Below are 25,440 nucleotides of genomic sequence, written 5' to 3' on the forward strand. Positions count from 1 at the left end.
GCCGTAGGTGCAGCACTCAATTCAGGCATTAACTTTATGCTGTCAGGCTTTCCCAGGCACTAAAATTGCTGGGCTAAAGACACTCAGATAAAGACAATTCCCAAAGATGGCTGTTCACACACAGAACACTGTCCTAATTCCTGAGATTTCCAGGTAGCTGCAAGCTCTGCACAGTTAATTTAGATAGCTGTGAAAGGGTCTATAGCACATTACATTTCAGTTTATATTTCTTTCACCTGTGACGCATTTGAGCAAGGCTCACTTGGAAAGTATTTCTCCATCGTAAAGGCACTTATTCACCACTCAAATGGACAATACTCCCACCTCATGTTTTACATCTAGCATCACATTTAACCAGATTTACAACTTCACTGTCTTTAACAGAATTGCTCCTGAAATGTATTGATGCAGCAAAATCAGGATAGTTTACCTGTTTATGCCTGAGAGATGAGCTGTTATAACTTATTAAATGTACCCCTCTTAGCTTATGCCAATTACAACGTAAAACAGCCTAACCTAAGCCTGAATTGAAGAATGAGAAGACAGAAAATAGCTGAAAAATCATTAACATTGGGAGTACTAGCCATTATGTACTGGTGCTACACCACCAAATTCTCAGGGAACAATTATTGCATGTCCAATGCAATAACCAGAAAGAAGAAAGGAAATAACCATTAATGATAATGTTGCTGTGCTAGACTAGAACACCTGTAGCTGCTTAAGGGATTTTTATTTGTTTTCACTGCACATAATGCTGGAACACATATTGTGCAATAATACTGTTATGTCAGCGCTCTTGTAGAATCACAATTTCTTCTTGGACAGCTGGAGCATTTACATGGATTTACTAGATCCAAAAGTCCACATAATCACATCACCTGAATAAAAATTAGGCATTTAAAAGTTTTACATAACCGTGGTATTTGCGGTCGGGCAGGACGGTGCAGAAGCTCATGCTGGAGTAGCCTTAAATAGCAAACAGACTTCAGCAGTGCTGAAACTGTTGGCACTGCTGAAGTCTAAAGCAGAAAAAACAGAAGTTGAATCTTTGTGTAACACTGTGTTGGTCCCTTCCAAAGACACAAAGGGTAAAAATCATGGCTCTTAGATTAATTTGTCTTTGGCTCATTATGACACACTCAGCCTTTGCTTGATCCTTACCCCAGGTAGGCTGGTATGAACCCATTTAATTCAATTAAACAGAGAATTACAAAATAATGCCAGCTGATATTTCAGGGCTCTGATCCTTTATTAAAAGGGCTCTGCTAAATATCAATTTATTTTGCTTAATAAAATGGAATGCAGTGCTATCTAGCAAATTTTTTGCTTGTCAGAATAATGCTTTCCAGTACACAGGGGATGTAATTCTCCATATAAAGACAGACTGAGAACAGCAAGATCCACAGCAAGTGTGAGAGCTCAGTTCCACAGCACTGACAAGCAAAACACTGCAAAATCTCAGCATGGCAAACTGCACCACACACAGGCACAGAGCCAAGCTTGTATCCTTCAGAGATCTGGGGGTAACACGCAGAAATATGAGAGCAGCATGTTCTCACTCATCCCAACACCGTGGCACAGACCCACTATGACTGGTCATTACCAACCACCACACCAAAAGCCAGCCAATTGTTTTAGCCATTTTACAGCTCCCATATAAACTACCTCAGTACTGCACACAGCCCAAGAAAAAGAGTTATTTGACCTGGTAGACAACAATAATTAACAATCAGTGGACACCATCAGTCACAATATGATTCAATACTGGGCTGAAGGTACTTTCAAAACCAAAAGAATTTATAGATAGCTGGCTAAAAAGACTGACAACAAACAGCCTCAGAATAACAAAAATGTTAACATTTTCTGGATAGGATGGCCTTTTTCAAAAGCAAATGTTTAGTGATTTACTTCAAAGCAGCTAGAACAACTACTGATGTTTATAAAATCTAAATACAGCTGACACAAAATGAAAAAACTCTGCTTTCAGTTACACATGTAGAGCCTCTGTAAAGAGCAAAATTTCTCCCCAAGGAAACATACTGTGCCTAAGAAGGAAAGGGCCTTAGAGCCAGACATAAGCTAACTGGGCCTATTTCTGTGAGTATAAGCTATACACATTTAATTGTGCTTCTTCAGCATGAAAAAAAAATTCTTAAAAATAATCAAGTCAAAGGAAAAGGATATTTTAAAACCAAGTATCAACCTTGTCAGGAAAATCAAGGGGACAAACCATCAAAGAGTGCTTAAAGATTCAGGTAAGTAAATATTGGCATTTTTTGGTGGCATATTGCCCCAGCTGCAGTCACACTCTTAAGACATTTCCAGGGGAAAAACTGCAAGGTGTTTGTAAGGAATAAATGAAAAAATTCATCCCATAAATTACAATCAGATTTCTGCCAGACTGTGCAGTAAACAGCATCTCTCTCCGAAACCGCTGGAGCACATACAGAAAGATGTAGAAGAAGAAGCAGGAGAGGCAAGAGAGGAGTTCAAGTTAAGGTAACAAACAATTCACATGTGCATATCCTATAAAACTGGAAAATAAAAGACTTCATATCTTCCAGCTCCATCTATGTTTTGTGGCTCCTTCACGGTTATAGCTGGCCCGTACTTTTGTCCAATTTCACCAGTTTATTCTGTACTTTTCTCTTATTCATTCTTCCATACTGCACAGCTTTTTCTTTATTCTCAAGTCATTCTTCAGCGCTGCTCTTAGCTCTTTTCAATTACTGAAACCTTTGTTCCTCAATTTTAAATGAGCTCGGGGAGCTCATATAAATAATTCTAAAATCCATCTTTCTGTTGTAGATTAGTATCACAAGCATTCATTCATTCTTTCACTCATTCTACTACGTCACTAATCTTCTACACAAGAATTTCCTAATATTTTCTACTTTTGGTCTAAATTAAGAAGTTGACCTCTGACACTCTTCAACATCCTGTTTTTACCACCTTAGACATGAACATGAGCAGAAGCACATAAAACTGATCTCACCTTAACTTTTACAGAGTTGCCAAGAAAAATTCTCATTCACTTATCAAGTAATTTAGGAATAACAATTCAACACTAACTCTCTACAGTGTTACAGTATACAACTGTGAGCCTCAAAACCTTCCTCTGAATTTAAAAGATTTTGCTGAATCACCCAAGTTCCTTTGAAAATACCTTTGATCTTCAAACCTGGAGGAAACTTTTAAAGTTTAATTTTTCCTCAACTGCCTTCACTGCCTGACACAGCATATGCTACAGCCACCTTGAATCCTTATAAACCACCTGGGTGCAGTGCTGGAGTAGACTGGGAGAAGCCATGAATGTGCCTCCTCACATGGATTCCAGCACAGCCAAGCGGCCCTCCAAATGGCATTTTCCAATATCAGATAGGGCAAATTTTCATTTTAAATAGCCCACAGTGCTATTGAGAGCATTGGAAGCTGTCCAGACATGAGCTCCCAGTGTCCTGAAAAGCCATAATTAGCGTGATTGCTGCAGGAAAGGATGACAGAGATAAGCTTGCCAGTTAGTGGTCATTCAAACACAAAGACCTAAAAGAGAGCCACTGCTTCACCAACTGCTTGGAACAGGCCAGTACTGGAATGCCAAAAAGCTCTGGCTTAGTTTGGGAAAAACAGCTCACCCAATGGAATGAAAAGGTGCAGGAAAGAGGAAGAAGACTCTGCAATTTCCCAGCAACATCCAGCCCCACATGAACTAGTCCTCAGCATTAAGTTCTCACTCAAGGAAATGACTGACAGAGCTCAATGGTGTTTGTAATAATGCAAAGTATGTATAATTAATGAAGTCCAGCTCTTATATACCTTATAAAACAAGGTATATATTACATTTCTTACTGTAAATGCAGTGAGTGCCATATTTAAACCAATTGTCAAAAGATGACACAGTCCAATTTAAGAAAATACATTTCTTTCTGTTTAGCCTGTACTGCCTAACCCAGACTCACCAATAACTTAAGGCAGGTACCTCCACCAAATAAACTTAAAGTAGTTCTTAGGTAACCAAGAACAATCAAGAGCCATTGTGCTCTAGCAGTACTTTGAATTGTTACTCTCTCTAACTTGCCCACATTTCAGAGCAGAGGTTACTCTGTGGCTGACCACAGTGAATTGCTCTTTTATCGCTCATGCTTTTCCTTTTCACAATGCTACTTAAGCACCACTTTGCAGCAAGTTCACACCAGTTTCTGAATTTCTTGCTTCTGGGGCCACTCTTCTTTATGCTGCCAGCTGCACCACACAGATAGTCACTGGTATTTCTTACTCTACAAGTGTACAAAAATAAAGCTTGTTGATTCCTATTGCATTTAATACTGTTTTTTTGATTAAAAAGATGGCCCATAAAAAGGGGTTGGAAGATAAACTGTGGTCCACATTTCCAAATATCCAAATATCCATGAATTAATGTTAATGCACAGTTTGTGTTTTTTTCTTTTTAAATAAAAAGTCTTCTAAAGTGCATGTTATGATAGAAAGTGACTAAAGCAACCTCCATGATGCAAGGCAATACACAATTATAACAGAAAAATATTTTTTAAATATTATATATTTTACATGCATAAACTAACTCAAAATCCAGCATCAAGTACTGCAGCACTACTTCCATTAAATGAAACTAATTTTCCAGAGAGGCAAAGAAGAAGCCACAGTTTCGACTGAGAAGCTACTGACCAACTATAATGTTATTATCAAGTGGTCATTACTGTAACAATTACAAAAATAACTAAATACTTCAGCTACTAAGTCAGAACTGTATTAACAAACTAGTCTTTGATTATTAGAAGACATTTTTCCAGTATGAAAAGTGGAGAACAGAAATTTTCTTTAATCCATCCAGAATTTTTTTCAGTACCTCTTCTTATCTAACAGTCTTTAATAATGGGTTCCATTTATACTGTTCACATTTTCTGTAAGCTTTAGTCTAAAATACATACTTTGCCTGTGAGCCTGTGTTAATAGGAAACTCAATATCTAAGCCTTAAAATGCAATCTCTAATTTTAACTAATGTGATGGCAAATGCTAACTTGGGATGAGCAGATGCCTCTCCTGTGGTGCCCATAGGGACACCAAGCACAAGGAAACTACACTTACAGCACATTCCCATTGATAATAGACATGCCAGGGGTTCTTTCACCCAGAACTCTGCTGAAGTGGGTCGACCCTTCCTGCCAGGGAGAATCAGACACCACCATCTGTTTGTCCCTGAAACTCATCAACAGTGAGTTCAGCAAAGTAGTATCAGCAGAAGCCAAAAAAAGAAGAAAGAATTACCTCAACCAGAGGGATGCGCTCAGTGCTTTATTAATTACTGACTGTCTCTACATTTTAGGATGTTTTAAGCTATTAAATAGAAAACTGTGTTAACAGCTATTATTTTTATTGGGTTTCTGTTTAAAATCAGCAATTCTTTTCTTTTGCAAGTTATTTCAACATGTAAATTCTTATAACTAGATAAACTTCAGTACAAAACACTATTACTGGGAATATAATTTTCTATTTTGCAGCACTGGGTGAAGCAATTCAGTAAATTTAGAAACCATCCATAATAATAATGAACTACACATTTAAGCCATCTTGCATCATCAGTTCCCAAGCAGAACACATTAGTGAGTGATCACACTAATCAGAATGTACTACAGCTTGATAATGCTCTTCATAATTAGAATTATTTGGTCAGTCATTTTAGGCCAAGTCTTTAAAACACAAAATTACAAATATTTAAACATCTAAAATCTGAAAGCCTTGTGAGATTTTTTTTCCTCACTTCTCATGAATATCTTGTATATTTGTATTTCTTTGGAGTTGTCTCAAGAATGGCACCATAGCATGAGAACCAGGAAAAAAAAACTTACAAAAACAAAAGTAGAAAGAAGCTTTCTAGCTAGAAAAAAATCAGCAAGATACTGAATTCATTTTTATATCATAATCATTTTCCAAGTCAAATTTCAGCTGTTAATTTTACATAGAATTTCACTATTGCTCTTGAATCTATTTATATTCTTTGACTACAGATTTTGCTCTGCAGTTAAGTAAAAGATACCCGAAAAAAGATTAGTAATGATATTCTCACTGGTTTAAAGTAAAAGAAACTAAATATACCAAATGTAATTTGTTCTCTGCTAAAATTACTCTTCCATGGTTAGTTATGGAGTTTTCTTATTAGGTCACATATACTTAAGAACAGTGATATCCCACTAATTCACATTTCTGTCAATGGAACATTGCCTGTCCCTGTTCAAGGCCAGGTATCAGAATAAGCCCTGACATACAGGAATGTCTCTCCCATCATCACCTCTTAGCTACCAAGGGCAACTCAGTTAAAAATGCAAGATGGTACAGATGGAAATGGAAGCATCCCTCAAGGAACAGGGGTGATTGTAACCAATAATCATTTTGGATCAGGAAGAGAAAGTTCCAGCTAAGGGAAAAGGGAGGATGACACCTCTGGATCATCATCCGTGGAGTCTATACCTAACTTCTGCTTCCCTCTGCGGAAAATGCCTGGCAATCATGTACTCAAGTCCTTTGAGGATTGTTATGGGTTAACACAGTTTGTTTTTTAGTTAAAGAGGAATATGGAATATTGCTCTGTTAGGACCTTGGAACTGTTTTAGAGGGGGCAGGGACCCCATGTCAGCAACCAGCCCTTGGCTATTGGCATGTGGTTTGACCATTGAGAAAGCTGAATGCAACTTTTGGTAATACCCATATAAACCCCATATAAGCCCACAGAGAGCACATGACTGTAGCCCTGGTTCCGTGCCTCAGGTGTTTTGGTTTTTGGAATTTTTTTTCTCAGGGAATTTTCTGTTTAAAAAGATAAATGTTTTTGTAACTATACTGTGTTATTCATTCTTTTTCCTAGGAGGAACTTCTTCTTGATGTCCCTCTGGTCTGACTAATGTGATTGAAGAGGTTTTGCCTTTGTGTCACCGATCAAATTGGTCTGCATAAAATAGTATAAAAGGGAGACACATCCCAAAAATAAACAAGTCATTTTCTGAATCTCGGAGTTCTGTCTCATTGTGGTATAAAACAGCATCACACGACCATTGCAGGCCTGGACACAATTTAACCCTTTCTTGGCAAAAGGAGGCTTCCAAGGCTTAACCCTTCCCTGAGAGACCAGAAAGAGACAGTGAACTTAGAGAAGACACAGCATGAAGTCAGTTTGAGCCAGAGTGAAAGGACTGACTGGAGGAAGGGATTGAGGAAGTTGCCATTCCATTTTAGACTGGACTTCTTATTGAGCCGTAGAAATGAACTCTATATGTAGGTTATCCCTTTAAATCATGGAAAAGCCATGCATTTGGGAAGATGATTGTGAGATTTGTGCGTAGATTCTGAGCTAAGGTGTTTGTGATGACTAAGTGATATTGATCTTAATGAGATGCTTGAACAGAGAGAGAGATAAGAAGCCCTGTGAGGGGCCACTCACTTCCAGAAGAAGTGAGAAGATATCTCTGTTCCTTGAGATGAAGAATCCTTTGTCTTTGAAATTATTCATAGGTGACACCTCAGTATGCAAGAGTCTTGACCCATGACCCATAAGCAGCTTGGGAAACTGCTAATGGGAGGGGTCATGGAAGCAGGTTTCCCCTGGGTAGTTGTTTTTGTGACACTTAAAACCCATACGAGAACTGTTCCAGGTCGTCAGTAAAGAAAATTTCATGGTAAACTAAAAGAGACTCTTCTCCCTGAAGAACTGATTAAAGATTATTTTTAGAAAGGTGAAACTGACTGAAATTACAGATTTTTGTCTCTCTATGTTGTTTGTGGGAAAGTGAACACTCGTGAGGGGAGAGAAGAGTGTTTTGAAGGTTTCAGTTTTTTTCCTTTTCTTCTTTTAATGTGTGTGTTAATAAAAATCTATCTGTTTACTTTTATGTTGTGCCTGTTTTGCCTTATCCTCCTAATCCTATCTCACAGCAGAAAAACATTAAACCACTACACTAAATTTGGTAAACAGAATTTGGCAAACATGAAACCACTACAGGAATAAATCACGTTGTCTCGCATTCCTGGAATGCTGGAATGCTGTTACATGACAAACAAAACCCTTGATTCTTTAAAGTCACATGTAAGAGGAGGATGTCTGTCCTCACAGCATTGCCTCTTCTACAAGTCCAGAGTCTCTGCAGAAGAAAGCAGTAAGAAGATGAGTGGATTTGGGAGCAACAGACAGAGCATGTTCTGGAGCTCCTCAGGAGTTCCTGTCTGCAGGACTCCCCTGTACTCACTGAACCTTGCAAAAATGTGCCATAGACTCAGAGCATCACAAAATGGTTTGGGTTGGAAGGGACCCTAAAGCTCATCTCATTCCAACACCTCTGCCATGGGCAGGTACACCTTCCACCCAGACTGGGCTGCTCCAAGCCCTGTCCAGCTCGGTCTTGGACACTTCCAGGGATGCAGCAGGCACAGCTGCTCAGGACACCTTTTCCAATGCCTCACCAGCTCATGACAGAGGTGCTCTGCTGGCTGCAAGGAGCACCAGACCCTTGGCAGAAAAGCATGGCTTTATCACTCAAGGCTATTTTGGGCCCATTAAATTTAAATGTAGCTCTATGTCCTCTTCAAATAATATACACTATTCTTTATGTAATAACAAGAGAGAGATTATGAATGGAGCCTCCTGGATATTATGCAAAATGCTATTTTTTTCATAATTTGATGTACATTACCATTTAATATTTTATGTTGATGATAGCCAGTCCACCAGGAGGTTCTCAGTGAATTGTAACATACTGAAATGAAAATACTTAAGTCTCAAAATGAAGACCAGATCACTTACTTGTAGGAAATAAAGCTCAAAAAACAAACTCTGTATTTATAAAATAAATGGAAAAATTAGTCATGAATTTAACAAGAGCAAAAGGAGTCAGAAAGTAAGATGAGGAACTGTGGAAACTTAACTACAGCATTAAAAAAGAAGCACTTTCTTCATGTAATACAATACAGTCTTTGTATAGGCTAAAAACATAAAATATTACTGATTATATAAATCTGAAACAGAAGTAACTGTAGGTGGCTTGGAACAAGTAAATGCTGTATTTATACAAGTACAACATTCTGCAAGCAATATTAGTCAGCCACTGAGCAGGTTTGCTGCGCTCCAGTACACTGAATATGTGCATAATTAGGGCTTGTTTGCGTGACATCTGGTGGGGAAATAATATCACATCTGATATGAAAGATATAAAAATATTTTCATAAAACAAATAGTCGCAGTGGAACAAGACCGCAATGTTCCTTTTCATAACAAGCAGCCTTACATGAATAAAACTCAATCATCCTACAATATCAACTGTATCAGCTCTCCAGAACAGAAAATATGTCAGTATGCTATTAGATGCAATTTACCAAGGTTGGCAAAATTCAACTTCCTTCAGCTCCTTGTATCCACAGAAAGATGGAACTCGGGTGATGTCAAATGCACACAGATGACCACTGCTGATTAAATCCATTTATCATTTGAAGATCTGACTGACCAGCCCAAAGCTTTCATTGTTTAGAGGCATTTTATATATGCATAGTCCTAATAAATCTGCCTGTGAGCTGTGCTGCACACATTATTCTGCAGAATATTGTCTGTAGAGCAAAGTCAATTCCCTTCTGAATGTCATTGGATCAGAACTGGGGTATGAAACGTTGTTGTCTGCAACGTTCTCAACAACAGTAAGAAAACAAAAAGTGAATCCAAATGAAAATGAAAAGAAATATAATGGGGGAGGGTTTGAATAGAGTTGCCCTGGACTCTAAAAACAAATCTCTATTCTTTGCTTATATCAAATCAAGAGGAATGTTTAGTACTCACACAAATATCCCTCCCTGTATTCTGGGCCAGGCTGTGCCAAGTCCTGAGCAAATTTGTTCCGAACTGGCTCAAATACCAGAGCACTGTGCCATGTCCTGCTCAAGCTGTGTCACATTAACATATCCATTATAACTTCTCCATTACTGACCATCTTTTTCTCCCAAATACAAAGATTACTTTAATATAGCCCAAAATTCAAGTCAGTGGTGGGAACAGAAATGAGGCCAAACTTGAAAACCAGAATCCTACACATCTCTGGTCCTGATTTTTCAGGTTGTGCAAAATACTGCAGATTTTCATGTCTTCACAAACAGGGATCTTCATCCTGCAGAATGTGGTGCCCTGCTTGGTGCCTAGGCATATACAATATAATTTACTCAGTTGAATAATTTTTTAGATTTCTCTTTTTTTTTAGCAAGGAAAGCCTGTTACAGAGTGGGAATAACAACACAATTTGAACATTTCTCTCCTAAGTATGTATTTGGGCAATAGCATCTAGTAAAAGAAAGATCATAATCTACCTCAAGTGGTTTCAGGCAAGACCACTATCTATAAATCCTGCAGAAAGAGAGCTATGTCTGAACTTTCAGAAAGAACAAAGTACAGCTGCTCCCCAATCTGAAACATTGTGGGTAATAGTAGAAGCAAGTTGAGTTCTCCTTAATCCTGGGATTTAAAAGCATTTTTCCCAAGTGTGCAAAACTTTATCAATGTGAAAAACTATAGTTGCTGCTACTTGCTGTACCAGCTTAAGAAATCTCCTCTCAGTGTTTCTCCTTGCCTAGTGAGTGAGCAGACAGCTCACAGACCAGGAGCAAGGCAACAGCATACTGCTCTTTTGAGCTGAACAGCTGCCTCTGCTGAGCTCCAAATGGCATCTCCAAGCAGCTTTGCCCATTCCCTGGAAGTGGGACTTCTGCTGTAGCCTTTCCTTCTCCTGAGGACTGTATACCACTGGCATACAAATCACTGCAGCCCTGCCTGCACAGCAGGCACTCACAGGATGTGAGCTGCCTCGTTATAAAAACCAGCTCCAAAACTGGGAGCTTTTAATCTTTTACAATGGAAATACCAGTCCTTAGAAAGAGGAAGGTTCAAGATACAACAGTTTGCAGGCTGGAGAGGATGTAATTATTAACCTGCCTTTGGAGGCAGCAGTCAACCTCTCTAATTAACTTAAAATAACAACAAAAACCTCTTAACTTTGTTCACTGAATTTAAGAAATTTTCTGTCATTTGGATTCAGTTCTTGAATCTGCTTGGACTCATTAACACCAGAGAGTCACAAAAACTAGGGGCTCATCACAGAAAAAGGGTCCAGAGAATTCTCACAGCTCTGCATCAAATACTGGGTGTTCAGAAAAAAAATGAAGCTGAAGGAAGTTGTTGCAATATACTGATCGCATTTTTCGTTTAAGGTTTTTATTGAACACAATTTGGGATGGATGTTCTCCTTCATTGCTTATGACTGCTGCCTTCTGAGATTGCCAGTGGGCTACAGTGGTGATGAGGGTGGTTGAGGCCTCTGTGAAGAAGCAAACCCTTGGAAAGAGATGGAGTTTTGCTTTGTGATCCTTAGAACCTGACCCTTGGTGTTTGGGCTGACAGGTGCTCTGGAATTTTCCATCACGTTTCAGTCTGCAGACATGGATGGTCCCATAAACACAGCTTAGACATTTTGCTTCTCAAATATGTGCAGCTTCCCATCTGTGTGCATAAATACTGGGAAAAACCACTCTGGCTTTCTTTGAAACAATGACATTCCAGGTCCAATCACCATTTTAAGAGTATATTCCTCTTTCAGAACTTCAGTAACAAGCCACATAGCTCACCTAGCACCTTAAGCAAACAGAACAAATGAAAGGCACCACTCCAGCATTTTTTTTCCTTCATTCAGTTCACACCAGGCTGATTTTTAGACACCTCAAATATTTCAACCATTATAAAATGACGGTACAGAGCTCAGATAGTTTGTAATACATAGAAGACACAAAATTAGATATGCAGTCATTTGCTATGACTGAGTGTGTTTACTTAATACCAACATCTGCTCCAGTCCCAACAACGACACTGCTGCAAGAACAGCAAAACAAAACTAATCATCTCAATGAAAAGATGAAGAAATACTACACATCATACTCTAGCAGTCCAAATGCTCTTTGCCAGTCCAAATCAGAATATCATTAGTTACTTCCCAGCTTCCCAATGCCTTCTTTGGAACCCATACATCCAACAGCTGAAAAATAGCCTTGCTTTTGAAAATCTATGAAAACGGTCTGGCCTGCCAGCACAAAGAAGCTGTCTAAAAAAAGCAAGTGGTAACACAGCCTAGGAGAAATAATCATAGCTGTGTTAGCAGCAGTAAAACACTGAAGAAATAAGACCTAGGGATGATTCAGGAGCAAAAAAACAAGAGTAGAAAAAAGCTTTACAATTTGTCAGTACTTAAGGCTCTGAAAATTGTACATTTTCAGTTTCGGATGGAGCAACACAAACCTAGAGTACAACTGCATCTTAGAAGAGCAAAGCCAGACCTGCTGTCCGTGGTTACCAGCAAATGCAAGGCTTTTGTCAGGGCCCAAATTGGCTGGAATGGTCCTCCCCAGCCTCACCTACTGCCTCCACCCAGAGCCCTGCCTGTGGTCCAGGAGCCCCATTGAATCCTCCTTGTGCTGGAGGACAGTCATGAGGCCTCCTCCCTGTGGCTGTGTGATCACGCACAGCCCCTGGGAAAGGAGCCAGCCCTCACTGCTCCCAAACACATTTCTTTCACCACCTCAAATTGCCATTCCTGTTTTGTGTTAGCCTGGCATCAGGAGAACTTTTTAAAGCATAGAACAGAGGTCAAAAGTATTAAGAGCATCTCTCTGGGCAATCCTATAATGAAAGATGCCTGACTAATTAGGTGAATCTGTTAAATCACATATATTGTTTCATGCAGCAGCACAACTGAGACTGTGCTTGAAAACCTTGTGGATTCTCTAGTTGCTTCTTTTAGATATAATTCAAATCTACAGAAAATCATAGAAAGCAAAAAATAGCTGAAATATTATTTGTTCTGTCCTCTGAAAAGAAACAAATCAGTCAAGCCATCAGAAATTTTCAGAAATAGGTAATGGTCTGAATGTCTTGATTTCTGGGTGCCCAAAATAAGACAATTTAAAAAGCACTTTTCCTGCATGAATTCAAGAGTAAATCTCTCCATTTTGCTTAGGAATTGAGTTGTCCAGTATCAATATTTGCTTGTAAAAAAGGTCAAGAGTAGCAATTTAGTACAATTTCTATTTAGTAGTCTTCTCGCATTTTCTACATATTTCAAAGACATAAAAATGCTAATCCTCCATTAAACTATGAGTAAAAGAAAATATTTTACTAGCCAGAGAAAAGAGGCTATCTTCTAACCTTATGGAATCATACTATCAGACGACATGTTCACAAGTAAAATGGCACCAAAATAACAATTTCTTCTAGCAGATTCTCAGAAGCATTAAACCTTGTTCCTCACATTTACTCAGATCCTTACGGCATTTCTGTCATTAATTGTGAGATCTGTGAGTTCCTGAATAAATAACATTGCTTATAAGTAGCTAACAGAAATAAACATGTACAGAAATAAATGCTGGAGTATAAATTGCTATACAATTCCTCTAGTGCACTCTCTGCAGTAGGATAGATTCGTGCTAAAATAACATTTATCTGAGCTTGTCATCTGGCACAGAATAAAATACAATGATGCCCTTTAAACATTGAATTAAAAACATTTTCTATTTCTTCCCTGTGATGAAACCATATTTTTCTTCAGTATGTGTATCTGCAGCTAATATTTAAGAGACTTTAACAGAAAAGATACTATTCCTTAGCTTCTTAACCTGAAAATGTGCAATATTTCTGCTTTAAAATAATGCCTTGCCATTTTAAATGCAAAGAGGGATCATCTTCCTTCATGCTTGAGACCTGAAAAATAGTCAGTATCTTAAATTCCTGAGGAATTCAGGGCAAATTGAGGGCATCTTTAAAGTACAAACCCACTAATGAAACAGAAGGTATTTAACCTGAAATACACAATCTGTGTAATGTGTAACTTGTAATACAAATACAGTTTTGGACAGAAAAACAAGAGATACCTTCCATCAGGATTAACAGTCCTCTGCAGTTTTCTGTATGTGCTATCCAGGCTCCAATGTGCAAGGAGAAACTGCCACTGAATGACACCCTGAATTCATTCCAAAGCTGTGCCAGCAGGGAGACAACAATAAGCAGAAATTAAAGTTCATTCATACAATGGATGATCCATAAGAAGGAGAGATATCATGGGATCTAACTGAAAATCAAACCTCCACTGATCTCAGTGTGGTTGAACCCACAGGGCAGGGCAATACCCCAGTGTACCCTGCAGTGCCCTTTAACTGCACAAGGCAGAGCAATAAAGGGAATGTAGTCTCACGCATGTGACTGGATTGCTTTCCAAACCATATCATGGGGTGCTGCTCCCTTGCTATGAGGATAAACACCCTGGAGCATCCCTCCTCTACAGCAAAATTCTGCATCAAAATCACAGCAACAGAAATACAAACAGGGAAAGCTGATTTTCTCCTTGGTTCTCCTACAACGGCAGGGCCAGGTACTGCCTAGTATTGACACAAGAAACTCTGAAAGACTTCAGTGCAAGAGCATTGGACCCAAAGGCAGCACACCTGAAACAAATGAGAAGGACAGGAGTGATACTGAATAAGTCTCTGTTGATTTTCTGAATTGAAAGCTACCATTCACATCCGGGATGATAGTTTCAGATTCAGTGCATATTGTCCCACTGAAATGGCCTTCATAATGGGTGTTAGGAGTAAGTAACTAATAACAATAATGTTTAAAAAACAGACAAAACCAACCAACCAAACAAAAAACCCACATAAAAACCAAAGACAAAACAAAAACAAAAAACCAAACAAACAAATAAACAAACAAACAAAAAACAACCAACCCAACCAAAACCCATAAAACCAAAAACCACCCAAAACTTAGCTTATTCTGACTGCTAAGGAAAGAAAAAAGCATGTATCTAAAATTCAAGATGCCTTTGACATACTCATTGACTCCACTCCTTACTCTGAACACAAATGCCCCAGGAACATTTGAGCAAAAGATTAAAAACAGAGACCAAAATCTCTCTTGAATATGTGCTGTCACTTCCTACACTCCTTTGTGTACCAACTGCAACACCTGGGAAATCTGCTCCACCACAAGTGCCCCTTTTCACCTTAAGCAAATTGCTTGTTCCTCCATTCAGGAAGCATTTCACAGGCCAGTCCTTATGAAATGAATGGAATTCAGGTAAAGTACATTTTGTGAATTCAGACCTGCTTAGGAACTGGCAGACTGGAGTCCTTGATGCCTGCCTGTCTGGGAAGGTTGCATGGTATTAGCAAGCAAATAATTGAACTTTGTCACTCAGCAGGATACTTGTGGTAGGAACATGGATTTAACCAGACAGGCTAAAAACTTCCAGGACCCTGTCCCACCCCACTTCGTGCTGCCCAGCACAAAGAGCTGCTGCTGCTCCTGAGACCAGGTACCTGGAAGAAAAACAATGCCTGAAGCACCTCTCTGTAGCTGCAGATCAGTTCAACCAATTTGCCCCCAGTTTGGTTTGACTGGCAGCACCATAAATGCACAAATGAAGGAAATAAAAGAAGTTTTTACTTACCTGTTTTTCCTCAATTAGTATATTTTAGGAGGTTTTTACATGCAATGTGAGCCTCATCTTCTTTCCCTCTTACATACTTTATGTATTTATTTTCCAAAGGGCCTGTTGCAGAAAAAGGTCTCAAGGCAAATTATAATTGTACAGAAAAGGATTAAAAATAAGAATTAATTAAACCATCTCAGTACATAATACTTCAACGAGTTTCCCTTCAAGAATAAATGTCATCAGAATTCTGAACACACAGAAAGCATGGCAGCAATATGCAGAGTACCTGGGGGTCAGGTACAAAACATTTATGCACTTTAACTCAAAATTAATCTGCCAATCACTTTGTCCACATTACATGGTCTCTATGGAAATTAAAGATGCTCATTTTTACAAAAGTGCCAATTTTTCTACAAGTATTTATTTCAATATTATCTCAATATATTTCAAATTTATTTCAAGAGGTGCAAAAATATGATACATCTGTCAACTAGATCTTATTCACTGCAAAATCTGAAGCATTTGATCATTCAGTTACAGCAAAAGGAAAGTGTACCCTGCCCCATGTCTAGAGAAGTTATTTTAGATTTATTTAATGATAAGAAAAATATGTAACTTCTATACTGGATATTACAGTTGCGGGTTTTTAAACTTTGTTTTTATTCTTACTCTCTCACGTCAATTAATTTTTTTAAATCTTATTTATGCATTTATAACTCAGTGCAATGACAGTAAAAATTAATAAGGTACCAGTAAAAAATAGAGAGAACCAGTGACATGGTCTAAACACAGAGGATAGATTATATTTAGTTTGAAGATTATCTATAAAGTTAAAAGATTATGCTAAAAATAATTGATATTCAGAGTTAGATTTTTGAGCCCAGGATGACCAGAAAGACACAGTTCATTTTTCAATGCTGTGTGAGAAAGACTTTTCAGGAACTAGCTACAAATGGAATAGACTTTCTGATATTTTGCTGATTTTCCATAGCACATTTACCCTACATTCATGCAAATATGAAGAGGGAGTACCTCATGTTCTTGGGCAGCTCAGCACTGAATTTTCAAATCCCAAGCCAAATGACTCTCAACACTTGAAAGCGAACTTGACAGGAATCTTCCATGTCAGGAGTTACACTCTAAGATCCTTTATTCAAGGTTATGGCCTGATCCCAAACTCTTTCCACACCAGTATTATGCAAAATCATTTTCACATTCCAAAGCTATCTGAAAAGGTTTACAGACTGAAAACACACTCAAATCCCAATTTGTATGACCACAAGAACGCCTATCAGTATCTCCAAACACCAAGGACACTATTGTCATGAATTAGATGCAATCCTGATCACAGGGAGGCTTTTTATCCCATGGATCTCCCAAATTTATTCTGCATAACACCCCAGAGGTGGATTCTACACACAAAAACCTATGCAAGCAGAAGAATTTTCCTTCAAATACAAACAAATTATATTTTCCATCAAATGGAATTAGCCTCTTGTGGAATCATTCTAGAAAGCTTAACTGAACACTAAAAACCTTCATTCTAACTGGGTTACACAACACTCCTTTTGGTATAAAGTTCAGCATCCAGGCTGATGTTTTCAAGGAATCAATATAATATCAGAAATATAATAAAGAAAAAATTTATGGGTCTCTGAAGTCAGCCATTAAATCCAACACTTCAGCTGGCAAAACCTTGAATCTGGCCTTGGCACTTAAGATTATTGTAAAAATACTTAGAAAATTCTCTAAATAAATGCCAGCACACTATTAAGTATCAGACCATATTTGAAATCAGATTTGGTGTTGCTGTGTTTCCATGAATTCTAATGGAACTCCTCCTTTCACCACTGCAAGTGAATCTGAAATGCCTCATTTTTGCATTATTTTTAGCTGAAATCTATGTCAATGTGAAATCATTTGAACTACATTAGTAGAACTAAAATGCTCCCCAGTGTAAATCCATTCATATCAGCTACATCAGGAATGCATTTCACCACTATAATCTAAAATGTAAAATGCCCAAGTCACAATAAAATTATTTTTCTGACAGTTGTCAGTATCACTTGGAAAGCTCTGACAGAAGCAGGAGTAGTAACCTGGAGCCATCACAGCTCAGTTAGGTTTCTGTGGCACACAATTTCAACCAAAGTAATACTTAACACAAAATTCTGTTTCCTGCAAAGCACTTGGGATCTTTGGGTTTTAGCATGTTAATGGTAGGACTTTGGCATGTTAAAACTATGTTGTGACTGGACCAATAGACAGCTGAATAACCAAATTATAAACCCAAGTAGAGCTATTTGCTTCCATTCTGGAATGCAGAATTCTTTCTGTGATTCAGCTCTACCAAACTGAGAGCACAACCTAGCATTGAACTCTATAGTTCTTGTTTATCATGACAAAGTGCAGAGGTTTTTCACTGCAGGAGGCTCCACCACCACCTGAGGATACACCTCCACAGCACTGCAGTGTGTAGGGCTGGCACACCCACAATGAGGCCCTACAGTGAGACCTTTTCCTTCTGAGAGCAAGGAAAACAGCCCAGCACGGACACTGCACCCTTGTTTTAAATTAAATGGTGTGCACTGGGAGCACAGTAGCTGAACAACGGGCTGGAGCACTCCCCTCATGCTGAACTCTGTGTCTACAGTATGAAGGCATTTTAAAAGTGATTCAAAGAGTTTCCTTATTTCCATTAGAGCTCTGAAATCCCACCTCCCCTTTCAACCAGTCTATACTGCAAACATATACTACTTATTTTCTCTAAGTTGTTTATTTACCTAGTCAGTATTTCTTTCACTCCTGCCTCGTTGCCATGGTCCCAGGCACTAAATGGTCTCTGGTGTCAGACAGAACTAGTATCAAGCCATTCAGAAAGAGAACCCTTATGCCTTTTAGGCCATTAACTGCTATCTGTGAAAGAAATACTTTTGGTTACAGATTTTTACTGTGTTTTATCCAACACTCATCCTCACTGCTGTAGAAAAAAGCATTTAGCATATTTAACTCAGGTCAGCTAGAGTGAAATGTAATATTAAATTTTGGCAAATGCCTATGTATAAAATTACTGAGTCACCTCATTAAAAACGCAGTTGGAATTAACACCACCACAAAAAAAGGAGCTCTTTTTAATGCTTCGCATCAAAAGAAGCCTGCTCAATATTTTTAAACTAGGAATCAGACACTTAAACACACATTCTGAAGCAGGGCTCAGCACAACACAGTCTTTTGTGTGTGTCTTTTTTTTATTTTTCTGCAATGCAAAAGAAGACAAGCAGAGAAACTTTTCAAAGAGACTCACAGAGAAACTATGAAGGCAAAAACCAACCATGAAGAAGCCCATGTCTGTAGCTCAGTTTGGTGCCACTGGATTCAGCAAACAAGGCTTATCTAACGGATCATGTGTAATATCATGGATGCCCAATTCAGAGTGCTTTTACTGTTGTTGTAAGTCAATCACTAACAAGTTCTCCCCCTTGCAAAAACTCTCCACTCAGCTTTAAATGAATATTGCAAACTACTGTTATTCCATGGTGTTGGTAAGTCCTTTTTTCTCCCACAATAGCCCGTCCTGGACCCTAAAGTGCATATGCCAATTTGGTTCAAGTTTTATAATCTGGAATGTTCCACAGTGCCTCTTCAAAAACGGTTACAGTTTAATTGTGCCTGCCCTTGGCAATGGTAAGTCTGAAAAAAAATTATTTATGTTGTATGCAGCAATATCTTACCTATCTCATTCTGGATTCTTGAATATACTGCAGGCCAGGTAGTCTTTACCTACCTGAATCTCCTAGGAAGGATAATGGGAGGTTTTGACACATAGTAAAACATAGCTGGCCTAAGAATCAGTGAAAAGAAACCATGGAATGTTTTTGAAAGGACTCCATGGGACCCAGTACATTCATTTTGAAGCCCAAAATCTTAAATGTTGCTTCAAATATGCATGGGTGAAAGCTGTAATCAAGGGAAAGTGCAGCACCAATAATAGCACATTATTAAAAGTCAGCAATCCTCAGTTGTCAGTACTGTAACAACTGAGTATCTTATTACTTCTACCTTCTCCTCCCATACACTGAATTTCCTCAATAATGACAAAGTGCATGTACTAATCATAGAGTCTGAAGGCTAAATTAAGCAGAAAAAAAGATATAAATCAGGTTGGTACTTCTTGAGGGCATCAGTAGAAAACTCCGATTTCAAATAATTTTGATTAGAAAATTTTACTTCACAATCCTTTTCCAGATCACAGATACTCATAATTAAAAAGAGTATGGAATTAATGTTAGCTGTTTTGCCATCAGCATCACAGAGAAAGAAGAAACCATAAAATATGATGCAGAATTCACTCTTCCAATGATTGTCATTGAACTATTACATTAGTAAACATTCACAGTATGAAGTCTCTTTCAATATATCTCCAGCATATAAAGTAGTGCAAAAAAGCATTCCAGTCATTTTGCCTTTGCAGTCAGACCAGGTTTAACGATCCTCTTACTCCATTTCTTTCATTATTAGACAACAAATGCTGCAATGCCTCCAAAGAGAGTTATAAAAATAAACAATTTCTGGAGGGTCAACAGCCTTTTCAAAGTAAATTTCCAGTTAAAAACAAGCATTATAGAATTCAAGGGAAAAAAATTAGATCTATCTTCTGTAGAATATCTTTTTACAATAAATTTACCATTTGAAAAACAATGACTATGGTATCCAATGATTTATGGTAGCTGCTATTAAAGCACTGATAAACAGATAAATGACTACCAAACTTCATAGTTTCTTACATAGTAAATACCTCTGAATGCCAACTTTTACCACAGAGCTGTTATTAGTGATGTCAACAGTTCATGCACCCACTTTAAAACTGACTTGGTTTTAAGAAATTTTTCAGCCTCATGTGCAAAACACTTGCATTCTAATAAAAATATAAAGTCTGAAAATGTATCAGATCTAGCAATCCTTTCCTCAAGTTGTACCACTTACTTGATATGCAATACATGTTTAGCAATGCTTTTTATTTGTATTTAACCAATAAATGGCATACTACTGTATGCTGCAGACTCTTGTTTGCATATTTCATTACTTTCACTGCATTCTTTAATGCATAAATATATTTGGAAATGCTTGAAATTACACATCAGTTTCCACAGAATTTGAATTTACACAGTTTTTTTTCTCTGACTCACTGCTATTCCCCGTGTCCTGACTTTTAGACTCCTTTACACAAAGAGATTCTTTAACTCCTTCTTCCATCTCCAAATACTCTGATTTATCCTCTGTGGATGAAGATGATGAGCTTCTAAATTTCTTCAGTAAATTTGTGGGGAGGTAAGGGCAACTGACTGCATTTTGCATCATCTGTGTGTGTTCTTCATTCTCAGTTTCTCTATGGTAGAAATAGTTAAAATTGGAGACAATCACTGGCACTGGTAAAGCAATGGTTAACACTCCTGCAATGGCACACAGGGACCCGACTATTTTCCCACCCACAGTTATGGGTTTCATGTCCCCATAACCAACTGTAGTCATGGTCACTACAGCCCACCAAAAGGCATCTGGGATGCTTTGAAAATGGGTGGCAGGCTCGTCAGCTTCTGCAAAGTAAACAGCACTGGAAAACAAAATGACTCCAATAAAAAGAAAAAAGATGAGGAGGCCAAGTTCCCTCATGCTGGCCCTGAGTGTGTGACCCAAGATCTGCAAACCCTTGGAGTGCCTGGAGAGTTTGAAGATGCGAAACACCCTGACCAGGCGGATGATCCTCAGGATGGCAAAAGACATGGCCTGCTGACTGCCCTGCTCCTGTGCCAGGTCCGTGCCCAGGGTGATGAAGTAAGGCAAGATGGACACAATGTCTATGATGTTCATGACGTTCTTGAAGAAGTGTGCTTTGCTTGGACAGGCAAAGCAGCGCACTGTAAACTCAAAGGAGAACCAAATGATGCACACGGTCTCTACAATGAAAAAAGGGTCATTGAATATAGTGTGCTCCCCAGCGTCCAGGCGAAGAGACTCGTTGGAAAGCCCCTTCCCTAAGCTCAGGGACATGACGAATTCCTTGTCATCTCTGAACTCTGGCAAAGTCTCCAGACAAAAGATGACGATGGAGATCAAGATGACCAAGACAGAGACAATGGCAATGCCTCTGGCTGGACTGGAGCTTTCCGGGTACTCAAACAGCAACCAAACCTGCCTCTTAAACTCATTCTCTGGCAAAACTTTTTCCTCTTCCTCTTTGACAAAACCTTCATCCTCCCTGAACTTGAGCATGGCCTCCTCCCCAAGCTGGTAGAACTTCACCTCCTCAGAGAAGATGTCAAAGGGTACATTGACCGGCCTCTTCAGCCGACCACCACTCTGATAGTAGTACAGGATGGCATCAAAGCTGGGTCGGTTCCTATCAAAGAAGTACTCGTTCCTGAGAGGATCAAAGTATCTCCCCCGCTTGGCCGGATCCCCCAGCAGTGTGTCGGGGAACTGAGCCAATGTCTTCAGCTGAGTCTCAAAGCGCAGTCCCGACACATTGATCACCACACGCTCACAGCACTCGTACTCGCTGTAGCGGACAGAGCTGTAACCCCCGGGGCCTCCACCATCATCGGGTGGCTGGTCCGAGTACGAAAACTCATCCTCCCCATAGTCATCACTGTAGTAGAGCTTTCCTTCTTCCTCATCGTCTTCATCCTCATCTTCATCCTCCTCTTCCTCCTCACTCAAGTCCTTCAGGATTCTCTCCTCAGAACCGCTGAGCGGCAGCAGCTCAGAACAGGGGAAGGAGGCCCCACACTCCCTACTCCCCAAGTGATGGCTCCTCTTTTTCCCCTTCTTCCTCCTCTTACCGCTCTGGCGGTGGGGCAGGCCACTGCGCGAGGCACTCCCGCCATGTGAGGAGGACGCCCCGCGGCTCTGCTCCTGGTGGTAGTGGTGGTAGGGTCCCCCTCCACCTGCCGCCCCACCTTCCACCGCCGCCGTGGCTGCCGCTACGGCCGCCGCCGCCGCCGCCCTGGACTGCGCCAGCCGCTCCCGCTCCCGGGCCCGCGCCTGGGCCGCGTATCCGTAGGGCATGTGGGTGTTGCACCCGGAGCTGTCCGCGCTCACCATCGCGACCTCCATCTTGCAACTGCTTCTGTTTGTTTGTTTGCTTTGACTGCTTACTGTAACAAGGTTTTGTTTTATTTACAGTGTTGCCTTAACTTTCACTGGAAGTTCAAAGCCATGTGCATTTGGAGGACAGTCTCCTGGGCACTGAGTATGGCAGAATGGTTGGAACACCGAATCTGTATTTGGGAAAGCCACAGATCTGCATTTTCTTGTTCTCCAGAATGTTTGACACAAACTACTGTTTTGCTAATGAAATTCTCAAAGATGAGAAGATGAAATTCTCAAACTGAACCAGCAAACAGCTGAGACCTTGTTCTTCCATCTACCAAGCCCCTTGATTTTCATTTATCTCCGGCAGCAATCACAGCTGTATCTGAACAGGATCATGACTGCCTCACAGGCTATAAAGGCTGCGTTCCTCAGGAAAAAAAAAATGCAAACCAAAGGGTACCTGTTCTCCACAGATGGTTTTAGCTCATCATTCAAACCAAATGCAAATAGTCTCTTTCCTCATTATTTGTTCCTGGTAATGCTTTGGCCTAGCAGACTTACTGTTTAATACCATTACTTGGAGAGTTTAAGTTAATTCCAGCTATCACTTCATTTACACAGTGAGGAGGTCTTTGCAAATCCTTTCTTCAGCCTGTCAACAATGTCTCAAACCTGGGGGCAGCACCCAGGGCATCAGCAGCAGTGGTAAGAGGAGGAGGAGGAGATGAAGACTGAGAAACTGGCTCTGAGGTCCCCATAGGACGTAAGGGAGTGGATGGGTCACCCTTTGGTTATGGTCATGCAGAAGAAGCACTTAACCTGAAGCACATGCACAAACACACAAAAATAAACAAAACAAAAAGGGAAAAGATTGGATTGTTTTCCTCAAAGGTCACACCGATCAAATGAATCTGTGTCATGTATTACCATGGCATTCAAATCTTCTCCTGCCCACACTATTCACACTTCTACATTACACACACACACACATCACACGCACAGAGATTTTGAACGACTCTGTGGTTAAGGATGTGGGTGGGTATGTCACATATATATATAGACAGATACAAAATCCCCACCCATATAAGCACTTGCATCCATACACAAACATATGCATGCTTCTGAAACACCAACACATATAAACACTAATAAAAATACTGCAACACATAGTGCATTCAGGTCTTAGAGCACATACGTAAGAGATACACCTACATATATCCATATGAAGCATTAAAGAATAAATGTATCTACACAAGGAGCTTTTGTTTTATTTGCAGAAACACATCAGATGTGGGAATGTTACATTTCAATTATCAGGAGAATTGTGTTTCGATCACAATGAACAACATCTCACTGGGTTTAATTTGGAAACAGGCACGTACAATGCCCAGCCAAGTGAAAATACCATGATATGTCAAGAAAACAACTGCAGGTGCACTAAAGCAGCATCTACATGCAAGCACACACACACAAATACACAGCCCCTCACATCCCCCTCTGAAACAGAAGCCTCATTTAGAGCCACATCTATTAATACAAGAGAGAAGGTGAACACGAACTATTAAATGACGCTATTTTAAAAATCGTACCTACGTGTCATGCAGAAGAAAATTCTAAAAACGCTGTTATACTTACTGATCCCAGGCAGAGAAATAGCAGCGCTGTTCCCGCTACTGTAAGGACCGGGTGACAGCAGTCCTGAGGGGGCTGCGCCGGCTGATCCACAGTCGCAGGTAGCTGTGGTCAGAGCGCACCACAGGTTGACGAGTTATTTCTGCCCCTCCTTGCCGGGTGCCGGGAGAGCGCCGGGGGCGAGCCGGGGAGGCGGTCGGGGCTGCGGGCACTCGGCTCCGCCACAGCCGCTCCCGCTCGCCTCGGCATTGGCGGCAAGGCAACAGGGGAGGGTCTCGTCCCCACAGGGAAAATCGAAGGAGGTGTGCGTGTGCTTGTTGTGTGTGAGGCGAAACGAAGGGCGGGCGCGATCACCGGTCTCTCCAAGCGCGGCTTTGGCAGCAGATCTGTAAATCAGCGCTGGGTAATCCGTGCGCGGAGCCGGGCTCCGGGGGCGGCAGGACGGAGGTGACTCCGTGCGGCGCCTGTCCCCGACACCTCCAGGGCTCAGCCGGCTCCCGCCCGCTCCATCCACTTGTTGTACGGCTCGGGGGAACGCGGCCGAGGAGCCGCCGGCCGGAGCGCGGACCGCGGGCAGTGCTGCTGGCGGCCGAGGGCGCTGGGAGCCGGGAGCCGGGAGCCAGGAGCCGGGCCAGCCCGTGGCACTGCGCCCCCGGCGCTCGGAGCCGGCCCTGTTGTTCCGGAGCCGGCCCTGTTGCTCCGGAGCCGCCGCCCGCCGCTGCCGCCGCTCCCGGGCTGCCGCCGGCCCCTGGCGGCCGCCGCCCGCACTGCGCCGCGCTCGGCTCGGTTCGGCTCCGCTCGGTTCGGTTCGGTTCGCCTTCCCTCGGCTCGGTTCGACTTCACTCGGCTCGGTTCGGCTCGTTTCGCCTACCCTCGGCTCGGCTCGGCTCAGGCTGCTGCCCCCGCCTCGCTGCGCGCGTCCTGTTAACGCCGTAATTACTGGGATCAGTATTCCCGCGCTGGGTGACGCCCGGGCTGGCGGACAAAAGTGTCCGCCCGCAGCAATGCTGCCAGCGCCGGCCTTTTCTCGCGTGGGGGTGTCCTTAAGGAAGCGAAACGCTTTGTTGAGGTCGCTCGGAGAATTCCAAAGCCAAACCCGGATCAAATTTCCCAGAAAAAGAGAAGAGCTGCCCGCACGTCCACGCCGCTGCCTCCCCCGCTCGGCCCCCCAGCAGGACAAGCAAACGCTCCCTGTGCTCC

General features: G+C 40.8%; 1 protein-coding gene across 1 annotated transcript; it reads right to left on the reverse strand.

The window, feature by feature from the left end:
- Positions 1-18,745: 18,745 nt before the first annotated feature.
- KCNA4 (potassium voltage-gated channel subfamily A member 4) lies at positions 18,746-24,376 on the reverse strand. The gene is made up of 2 exons (XM_083885335.1): positions 24,244-24,376; positions 18,746-23,427 (listed from the first exon to the last, which is right to left on the reverse strand). The coding sequence occupies exon 2, from the start codon at positions 22,627-22,629 to the stop codon at positions 20,647-20,649; it is 1,983 nt and encodes a 660-aa protein (XP_083741461.1). The 5' UTR covers positions 22,630-23,427; positions 24,244-24,376; the 3' UTR covers positions 18,746-20,646.
- Between the last annotated feature and the right edge of the window lie 1,064 nt (positions 24,377-25,440).

The sequence above is a fragment of the Zosterops lateralis genome (genome assembly GCF_965231275.1).
Source record: "Zosterops lateralis genome assembly, contig: SUPER_6_unloc_1, whole genome shotgun sequence".
NCBI lineage: Eukaryota > Metazoa > Chordata > Aves > Passeriformes > Zosteropidae > Zosterops > Zosterops lateralis.

Bases quoted from the DNA above. Each gene is read 5' to 3' on its own strand.
- KCNA4 (XM_083885335.1), bottom strand. From the start codon at position 22,629: ATGGAGGTCGCGATGGTGAGCGCGGACAGCTCCGGGTGCAACACCCAC.